The 10712-nt window shown below is 37.0% G+C and overlaps 1 protein-coding gene across 1 annotated transcript; it reads left to right on the top strand.

Moving 5' to 3' along the window:
* Positions 1–6583: 6583 nt before the first annotated feature.
* Positions 6584–10244, top strand: LOC139192807 (uncharacterized). The gene is made up of 7 exons (XM_070815577.1): positions 6584–6857; positions 8036–8324; positions 8646–8854; positions 8959–9177; positions 9298–9396; positions 9496–9576; positions 9659–10244. Exons 4-7 carry the CDS (start codon positions 8992–8994, stop codon positions 9800–9802), a joined length of 510 nt encoding a protein of 169 aa, XP_070671678.1. The 5' UTR covers positions 6584–6857; positions 8036–8324; positions 8646–8854; positions 8959–8991; the 3' UTR covers positions 9803–10244.
* The last annotated feature ends 468 nt before the right edge of the window (positions 10245–10712 follow it).

Genomic DNA, 10712 nt, shown 5'->3' with positions numbered 1-10712 from the left:
ACATGGACTGCTAAAAGTTTACATTAGTTATAATATATATTTTTGATAATAAATTAATTTTAATAAAAATTTTAGTAATATATAATTTGGTTTGATAATTTTAATTGGATAAAAAAAAATTTACATTAGTTAGAAAGATAACGGAAAAAAAAAAGAAAAAAAATAATGCAACTTGCGCGACGAATGTAATGTTCGTTGTGCAAATAGTTTACATTATTAAATTATAAAGAAAACAAAAAAGAGAATTTTGCAAAAAAAAAATTGACACTTGCGCTACGAAGTTATATTTCGTCGCGCAAAAGTAACTTGCGCGACGAATTCTAACTTCGTCGCACAAAGTGATTCTTCCAAAAGTAATCTTTATAACATGACTTTAGCTACAGAGGTAGAAAACTGTAGATTTCGCCTCTGCACCTTCTTTCCCTTCGTTTTTCTTCAATTCGGGATCTGTCGTTCCCATTTTCTCTCAATTTCTTCCTCTAATACTTCGTCCATCTAAATCTCTATCTTCTATAGGTTGATTGAGCTATTTCGGTGTGTTTGGTAAGGTTTTTGTTATTTTCATTTAAAAGTATCAATGTCAATTCATACTAACACTGTAAGATTCGTTGTGTGTAGGGATATTGTGTGTGACTAGCCCTCGGTGGATAACGATTTGGAAGGTATTTTCTTCGTTTTATTTTTCAAAAATATAAATTAGTTAAATTATATTGAAATTATGTTGTTATGTTTATATTAAGTTGTTAAATTATATTTATTACACATTTTTTTATGTTGTAATTGTGTACAACGTTGAATTGTTTATGTACAAATTTGTACGTAACGTAAAAATTTGTGTTGTGATGTAAGAAGTTAATTGTAATTAACTTCGTATTTGTTTTTTTTAGTAAAACTTAGTTTCCCGTTTGAAGATTAGTTGGATGTTGCAAATGGATGCGAAAGCATGACTGCGGTCCAATTAATTCTTGAATTTTCCCATTATTTGGACAGTTTGAGAATGCAAAGTTATGACGTGTAGTTTACGATTAAAGGATTAGGTTTCAGTCATGGGGATTTCGGTGTCATCTTTGTACATTATTTGGGTGGCACATAAGTATTTCATATCTATGTCATGCACTTAAAGAACTGTACAAAGATGTTGCTGAAATTTCTCCACATCGAAATCTAATTTGAACTAGCCGTAAATTACGTGACATAATTTTGCATTCCCGAATGGGATAGGGCCCTTACCGAAGGCATAAGGTGACAAGATCATGTTGAAGTTGTTGTGATTGTTGTACTGTTATTGTGGTTGCAGGAATGATGGACAGAGCGTGGATGCAGAACCCGAACAGATGCGCCAACGAATACTTGAATGGAATCGAGGATTTTATTGACTTTGCACGTACACACAATATGAAAAACTATTAAAAAATGCCAACCAAGAGTTATACCCGTGATGTGAGGGATTTTCGATTCTCATAGTTGTTGTGGAACTAATGCACAAGAAAATAAAGTATCGTATGTCGAACCAGTGTTTTGATTATGTTTTGGAGGTTTTCAAGAGAATACTACCAAAGGACAGTTGTTTGTCGAAAGACCATAGAAACGCTCAAAAGGTGTTGAATGGTCTAGGATTGGGTTATGAAAAAATTCACGCTTGCAAAAACAATAGTGTAATGTTCTATAAGGAGAATAAAGCGTTGGATAAATGCCCTGTATGCAATGAGTTGAGGTTCAAAATGACATCTCAGAATAGATCGACGAAGATCCCACAAAAATTCATGCATTATTTGCCTTTGAAGTCTAGGTTGCAACGATTGTATATGTCAATGCATACTACAACCGACATGAGATGGCATATGGAAAAGCGGGTAGATGATGATGTCCTGAGGCATCATACAGATGGGGAGGCATGGAAAGAGTTCGATCAAATGTTCCTTGATTTTTCTGCTAATCCTCAGAACATTAGATTGGGACTTGCCACTGACGGATTCAATCTGTTCAGGATTTTAAACCAACACCACAGTACTTGGCTAATTTTCGTATTTCTGTATAATTTGCCGCCATGGAAATGTATGAAAAAAGAATACATGATGATGACTCTATTGATAACTGAGGATCCTAGTAGGTCAATCGATGTATACTTATGGTCGTTGATGGATGAGCTAAAAGATTTATGGACACACGGTGTGCGCACATATGATAAGTGTACTAGTAAGATGTTCACTTTGCGGCAGCAGTGATGTGGACTGTGAAAAATTTCCCCACATATGCAATGGTTTCCGGGTGGAGCACTAAGGGTTATATGGCATGCCCTGTATGCAAGGAAGACGTAACATCTAGTTGGCACGCTGAAAAAGTTTGTTATCTTGGTCATCGGAGATGGTTGCCATGGGACCACAAGTGGCGAGAGAAGGATAAAAAGTTCGATGGGGAAAAAAAGCCTCACCTCAGACCCAGAGAATGGTCCGGTCATTAGATTTTGGAACAGCTTAACCGTTTGGATTATACTCAGTTTGAGAAAAATGTCAGTAGGACTAGACCTTCTACACATATGAACTGGACGCACAAGTCTATGTTTTTTGAGCTATCGTATTGGTCGAAACTAAAATTGAGACACAACCTCGATGTTATGCATGTTGAGAAAAATGTATTTGACACATTAGTCGACACAATTTTAGATATCGAGGCAAGACAAAGGACACGATCAAAGCTCGTCTTGATTGGAACGAATGGGAATACGACATGGTTTATGGATGACTAGGGACAGTTGATAGGAGCATATTTATGCGACTTAGTATGTTTGTTTTCGTGCATTTATGTTCTTAGTTCTTAGTTATGTTAGTAGTTTAAGCCATTTTTGGGTGTTTGTAGGTTCTATGGGCCAAGGATGCAAGATGATGCATTTTGGAGCATTTTTGGGCCAAGATTGGATGGTGCAAACATGGAGACATGAGGATGGACGAATTTGAAGTCAAATGAGGCTAGGAACATGCTAAAAATGTGGTGAAACAAATACAAAGTGCAAGAAGGGATAGGTTTCTAGAAGGATTGGCCAAAACTTCACTCAAAAACCTCAATGCCGTGGCTTTTACTTCAAAGCAACCAGAAATTTGAGTGGATGATGCAATGCTTAACTCACCATGACATGTGAGTGGATGATGCAATGCTTAACTCACCATGACATGTGAGTGGATGATGCAATGCTTAGCTCACCATGACATGTGAATGGATGACTCAAAACCTACCCCAACAACAGTTCTCCACCATTGCCGTGAGTTTACCTACCCATTCCACCAGAAATTTGTGCTTAAACAAGTCCATCCTCTCCCTATAAATACCATGCAGCAACCTCATTCAATTCATCCATAAATTATCCATTCTCCAAGCCTTTCCTTGCCTCTCCTACATATCTAAACTCCTTCCCATCCATTCCTCCAAATAACCAACCTTTCAACATCATTCCAACCTTGTTGTTGCGGCAAGGAGAAGGAGAAAAGTCCTTGGACGCGCTTGCTATCCAACATGGATCGTTGGAACGTTTAGGTGCTTTCTTCCCTTTGTTTTTCAATGGTTAAAATTGTTTATCTTTGTTTTGTAATAATGAGGAACTAAACCCCCCCCCCTTGGCTAGGGGGGATTCGAAACCATGTTAATGCTTGCAATATGATTTGATTACTTTTAATTGCGTTTCATAAGTTATGAATTCGATTTACTTATCTATTTGATTGATAACATGTTTATGTATGTTGATTAGGGATGCATACTTAGTTTGCATGCATAAATATGATGCTAGAGTATAAGGGAATTTCACCTAATCGTTATGAACTTATATTCATAAGTAGTAAAAGTCGCTAGTCACGATTGTGTTACGTAAATCCTTGGCAAGAGTAACATGCGTATTCCATAGTTATGAATGTCTCGTCAATGCTTATGATTTCCATTGAACTTAATGATCTTTGATATGTGTCTCTATCATGCGTATTCCATAGTTAGGGTCCTTGATAAGAATAATTTGGTTGTAATGCGTATTCCATTCAATTCAATGAGCCTAGGGAAATCTGAGAATTAATTTATGCAATTCATGGTTAATTTGGGGCGTTGAGAATTAATAAGTTATTGAAATGCAATTGGAAATCATTTTGTATGCAAGCAAGACATGTGTGGAGAAGAACCCCTTAGCTAGCCTTCCATTATCCATTCAACCCAAATTTGTTTAAAATCTATTTAAGTTTTTAGTTTATTCGTTTTTACTTTCAACTTCACCAAACTCAAATCCCCCTTTTACTTTCTTGTTTTAAAATCTTTTGTTTACATTTTTAACTTTGTTTCTTTTTGTTTTTGAGTCAGTTTAGAGGTTTTAGCAAGCCCTCCTAATCCCCGGTTTAGAACGATCCCTACTTACATACTTTGCTACAATTGTCAAAAGAGGGTTTAATTTGTGTGCTTATATAAATCGCATCAACAGTGATAAAGCCAGAAGGGATATTGAGTTTTTTTCCATGAAACCGAATGACAAAAAAGAAATTTTAAAGTTTTTATCATCTGTAAAGTTTTCCGATGGGTATGCTTCAAATATCGCACGTTGCGTGAACATTGACGGGGGTAAATTAGCTAGACTAAAGAGTCATCATTGCCATGTGGTTCTGCAACGCCTACTTCCTGTTGGTATTCGACATCTCTTGCCAGCCAATGTAGTGAAACCAATCATGTTGTCCAGTATTTTTTCACAATTAACGTCAAGATCGTTGGGAAATACGGACGTTAATCAGTTGCGCCATGACATTGTGCAAGTTCTATGCAAGTTTGAGATGATATTTCCTCCAGCTTTTTTCATAAGTATGATCCACGTGATGGTTCACTTATCGGATGAGGCATTGCTTGCTGGACCAGTCAACTTTCGATGGATGTATCTAATAGAAAGGTATATAATCCTCGTCATTTTTATTAATCAATATCTTACGATTAGTAAAATTTGTATCGTATCGTTTTATTTTGGCAGGCTTCTTGGAGACTTGAAGAAAAGTGTACGAAACAAAGCAAAGCCCGAAGGATTAATTATACAAGCTTGGGTGGCATATGAGGTGTTTACATTTTGTGGAATGTATTTAAAGGACGTGGAGACAACTTTCAATCGTCCCCCTCGCAATAATGACGGGGGTGTGAGAAAGGAGAAACTTTCAATTTTTGCCCAAATCGCTCGACCCTTCGGAGATCCGATACAATGCGAGTCATTTTCCAAAAAGGACATGGAGGTAGCACATTGGTTCGTACTCAACAATTGTGATGAGACACTATCATACCTAGACGAGCATGAAGATATGATGAAGCAGGCACATCCTTCACATTTGAATGCCAAGAAACACCGTAAATTGTTTCTGTGGTGGTTTCTCAAATATGTAAGTTTGAAGTGTTTTGTATTGAACATATAAATTGTACCAATTATTATGGTGAAACTAACAAATTTAAGTGTTTGTGTAATATTAGGTGAATCAATTGAAAGCATCGAATTCCTCAGCATACAATGAAGAGTTATATAACTTGGCGTTTAGACCGATTCGCGTTGAATTGTTCTCGAGTTGCCATGTTAACGGTGTCAAGTTCTTAAGGGTTGCACGAGATGACAAGTTGTGTACGCAAAACAACGGTGTTCATGTCCTAGGTGGAGGCGAAAGTACAAACATTGAATTCTTTGGCAAACTAACAAGTGTTGTGCAATTGTTTTACAAAGACCGATGCCAAGTGATCCTATTTAAGTGTCGATGGTTTGATATAAACCCAAACAGGAAGAGAAGTGTTAAAAGAGATCATGGTTTACTATCAGTGAACACTACCAAAACTTGGTACGATGACGACCCTTACATCTTATCAAACATGGCAAAACAAATTTTGTATCTAGATAACCCTAAAGCTGGGAGGGGTTGGAAAGTTGTTCAGAAGATGGATCATAGGAACGTGTATGCTATATCGAAACAAGACCCTATTGACGACAACATTGATAATTTCGCTGACCAACGTCTAGAATCTTAGATGAAAATTGGTGCTGAAACACTCCGAGATACTAATCTTATCTAAGAGCCATTTCAGATAGAAGGAGTATCTTCGATCGAAATACCGATTCAATCAATCACAATTGACCATGGTAATCTTCTGTGATACGATGGTCCAGTGCATACAAACGACGATGGTGACGTACCCATCGATGATGAGGAATGGGACACTAAAAATGATGATAGCAACGAAAGCGAAAGTTATTATAGTTTGGATGAAGATTAATGCAATTTATTTGTAATTTTTGTTGTAAAACACATTAAAGGGTTAATGCATTTTATTTTATATGTGAATTACTTTGTAAATAAATTTTTTAATTAGTATTTTATAATAAATTTTAATCAAAATTCTACAAAAAAAAAAACCATTTCTAAACATAATTGTGCAACGCACAACACTTTTTCGTCGCGCAAGTGTTTTAATTTTATGCGGGTAGATTTTATTTTTAGACACTTGCTCGATGAAATCTAGGTATTCATCGTGCAAGTGTCTAAAAATTAAGGCCTTTTTTTTCACAGAACCTTTAAAAAACATCGCAACGAAGTTTTTAACCTTGCATGACAAAGCCTCTGTCGTGTAAGCTTCTATGTATTTATTCCCGTGTATCGTCTTCCTCCCCTCACTTCTCTCTTATTCCTTTTTCTTTTCCCGATACCCTCTCTCTCCTTCCTCTTCTCTCCCAATGTCATTGCAGCCTCTCTCTCACCATTAGTTGTTCTTCCTCGACACCCTCTTTCACCCTCATACCCTCTCACTACCACTCTCCGTCGCTCACCTCGTATCTCCGTCCCTCTCTTCGGCCTTCACGTCTTCATCTCCAAGCGGTAATTTCCTCTTAATTTTTTTTTTCAATTTTCTTTATTTACCATGTTAATTAGGGTTTATAGATTAAGGGTTTTTATTTTGTATTTTTTATTTTTCAAATTGGGAGTTAGAATTAGGGCAATGTGGTTAGATTTAGGGTTCGTAAATTGGGGGTTACATTTAGGTTCTTAAATGAGAGTTTTTAGGATTCTTAATTGGGGTTAGATTTAGGTCTTAAATTAGGGGAACAATTTTTGGCAGTGAGGTTAGATTAGTTTTTCTTAAATTGGGGGTTAGATTTAGGGTGCTTCACTGGGGGTTAGATTAGGGTTCTTAAATTAGGGTTATTGATTTTAAATTAGGGGTTAGAATTGGGACAGTGGATTGCAATTAGGGTCCTTAAATGAATGGTTAGAATTAGGTTTCTTAAATTTGGGGTTTTTTTAATTTTAAGTTAGGGGTTAGAATTAGAGTAGTGGGGTTAGTTGAATTTAAATTAGGGCTTACAATTAGGGTTCTTAAATTTGGGGTTAGAATTAGGGTTCTTAAATTACTGGTATTTGAATTGAAAGCGTGGGTCAGTGTTTGTGCATGTTTAATTGTTGTTATAATGCTATGTAGTCATGTTCAACATGTGGTCGACCTTTCTTTCTTAACACTGAAAAAATGTCCGATTGGATTAGGGATCTTAAATTAGGGGTTAGCATTAGGGTTCTTAAATTTGGAGGTTTTTTAATTTTAAGTTAGGGGGTTAGAATTAGGGTAGTGGGGTTAAGTTTAGGGTGCTTAAGTTAGGGGTTAGTTTATTTTAAATTAGGGGTTACAATTAGGGTTCTTAAATTTGGGGTTAGAATTAGGGTACTGGGTTAGAGTTAGGATTCTTCAATTAGGGGTTAGAATAAGGGTTCTTAAATTTGGGGTTTTTTCATTTCAAGTAAAGGGTTAGAATTAGGGCCAGGGGGTTAGATTTAGGGTGCTTAATTTACAGGGTTAGATTTAAGGTTCTTAAGTTAGGGGTTAGTTGATTTTGAATTAGGAGTTAGAATTATGGTTTTAAAATTTGGGTTTAGAATTAGGACAATGAGTTGGATTTAGGGTTGTAATGGTTTATTCGTTTTAAATTTAAGTAGAAATTATTATGCATATGTTCGATAATTTTTATCTTTGTAATCTAACAAATTTATTTCCAATTTTGTAGATGTCACAGCTCATTAGAAGCCGAAAGGCGATGACGACTTCACCTCGTTCGACAACTACACCTCATCCAACGACTGCACCTACTATTGCCGCAACTGCTCCGGCAGAGATGGATCATAGGCCGATGAATCCGATTGATCCAGTTGGTCCTCCAATCCCACAGGCGCAGACGTATTTGACTTCTTCGGTGGCGCTACCTGTTAGTGCCTGACATGCTCACCGGTGCCCCCGCACTCCAGAGCAAATGTCGCCATCAGGATCCACAACCGATGCCTCGGGTCCACAACCAGGTATACTATCCTAATTTACTCCCTCATTCCCATGTTAACTTAGCTTTGTTATTTAGGTTCAGTTTATTAAGTTATGTTATTTAAGGATTAAAAAGTTATTATATATATATATATATATATATATGTATGTATGTATGGATTGTTTATTGTTGTCATCGTTCCGAACCCATTATTAAACAGTTGTGATCATTGTGATACATATATTGTTTATGTTATTTTCAGGGTTTTGGGAAATGTTTTAATTATAGGGAGGTTTTGCCGAAATTTTGGTAGGATTTGTTATTAGTTTTAGGTTAACGTTAATTTTTCATTTCTTTGCAGCCAAGAAAAACACCCAGAGACCTTGTCGGCAATTGAAGACGGCGTTGGTCACCCGGGTGACCGACGATCGTATCACAATCGGATACGATGAGTGACATCGGGCAGCACCAATGTTGGAGCAGCATAGTGCATTGGTCCACGACATTGGGTGGAAGTCTTGGAAGGCGATGCTGGAGGAGGTGAAGAACACGATGCGTAATCATTTGTCGGTAAGTATCGTTGCATTTTTAATGCTTTTCATGTAAAATTTATATATTTATATTTATTAATGTCTTTTATTACTAATACTTTCGTAATATTTGTTACATTGCAGACAAACTAAAATTTCGATAACATCAACGAGGACATGTTGGCATACCTCAATCAGCTCTTCTCTGAACGTTACAAGCAGTGGAAGAGTGATCTGCACCAATATTTCCTGATGTTTGATGATCCGCAGGTCGCTCTCAATGAGGGTTGCCTGAAGGAGTTCGAGGACCGAGAAGATAGTTGGGTTTGGCTCTGCAGTTGTTTTCACGAGTCGGGCTATGTGGTGCGTTTTTAAATAGGACTTCTTTCATTTTACTTTTTAAAATTTTTACTAATGTTATTACTTTTTTTTTTTAATTTTCTTTAAATATTACAACTAATACGTTTATTTTGTGTATAACAGAAGAAGGTGAAGGCAAACAATATCAATCAGGAGAAGAAAACTCTTCTCCACCATTCGGGTTTGAGGCCTTTCCCATATAGGATGGAGGCGCTGCGGAAGGTATATATTAAATCTTTCATTTCCAATTTAAAAATGTCACTAATAATTATTTTTTGTTTGTTTCCGTACTAACATATTCCTTTTCTTTTTCTATTTCAGGGGTGTTTAAAATTCCGGGAGATCGACATCTTTGCTGACGTTTATGTTCGGCCCAGGGATGAGTTGATTGAGTCCTTTCATGTAATTAATTTCTTATGCATTAAAGATTTATACTAATTATTTCAAATTGTTTGCTATTAATATTCCATGTTTTATTTAACAGGCGACTATGGTGGAGAAGGGTCAATTGGTCGTTCAAGAGTTCGCCTCCCAGCTTCCCCTGGACATGCCAATAGAGTATGTGGATCCCCTTGAGGATGTGGGGTTTCACATCCTTATAGAGACGTTGAACCAGACTTTCGGTTGAAGGCCAATGACATATTGTCGGGGGATGGGAAATGCCAGGCGGTGGGAGAGTGGAGCCTCTTCATCCTCACAGTCGAAGAGTGAGGTTACGGCTTTGACGCATGAAGTCGCTGGCCTGAGGAGTGAGTTCGCATCGTACAAGACTCAGATGTCATTGATTGTACAAGCCTCAGTTCCTCCGGGACCAGTCTCCCCGATTTTTTTGCACCACTGCCATCAAAGCCTCTCCACCCCGAGCATACACAGCAATCAGACCCATTGACCTCCAACCATGTCCCCAACCCCACCCCCTTCCAGCAACAAGATTACCAAGCACCTTCGAACGACTTGCCCATAGATTATGCCTCATTTTTTTCGTACTTTTTTTCCCACTTTCTTTTTAAACTTTGTATTTGTATGTACGTTTTTATTTATATTATAAATAAATTGTTTTTTATTCATAATTTTTTTTTTGTTGTCAATTATATGACATATTTTTAATGACATTCTATTTATTAAATTCTTTTTTTTTAATTAAAAATTACACTTGCGCGACAAAGATATGTCGTCGTGCAAAACCACATGCGTCTTACATGTTTCGTCGCGCAAATATTTTTTAGACGAACCATAGACGTCCTCAGAAATTTCTTGTCACAAAGCACAATTGTACCCTTTTATATCGTGCAACGAAAACCTTTGTCCGTAGGCCTTTCTTGCGACGAGCAATAAAGCGTCGCGCAATCGTTTTGCTGCGCGATGAAATTGCACTCTTCGTTGTGCAAGGTCTTTCTTCATGACCTTTGCGCGACAAATTCTGCGCAACGATTTTTGCGTCGCCATAGGTTTTGTGTGACCTGGAAATGCTTTGTGTGGCACATACTCCCTCATCGCGCAAAGTGTTTAATGTAGTAGTGAATTTGGCTAAGCCACAT

The sequence above is a fragment of the Malus domestica genome, chromosome 16 (genome assembly GCF_042453785.1).
Source record: "Malus domestica chromosome 16, GDT2T_hap1".
Classification (NCBI taxonomy): Eukaryota; Viridiplantae; Streptophyta; class Magnoliopsida; order Rosales; family Rosaceae; genus Malus; species Malus domestica.
This window is presented reverse-complemented; position numbering and strand designations above follow the sequence as displayed.

What these genes read in the sequence shown, in the direction of transcription:
- LOC139192807 (XM_070815577.1), top strand. Translation starts at nt 8,992, where the DNA reads ATGTTGGCATACCTCAATCAGCTCTTCTCTGAACGTTACAAGCAGTGG. An exon ending in GGATGGAGGCGCTGCGGAAG is followed by an intron (nt 9,397 to 9,495) that starts GTATATATTAAA and finishes TTTCTATTTCAG; the next exon opens with GGGTGTTTAAAATTCCGGGA. An exon ending in AGTTGATTGAGTCCTTTCAT is followed by an intron (nt 9,577 to 9,658) that starts GTAATTAATTTC and finishes TTTATTTAACAG; the next exon opens with GCGACTATGGTGGAGAAGGG.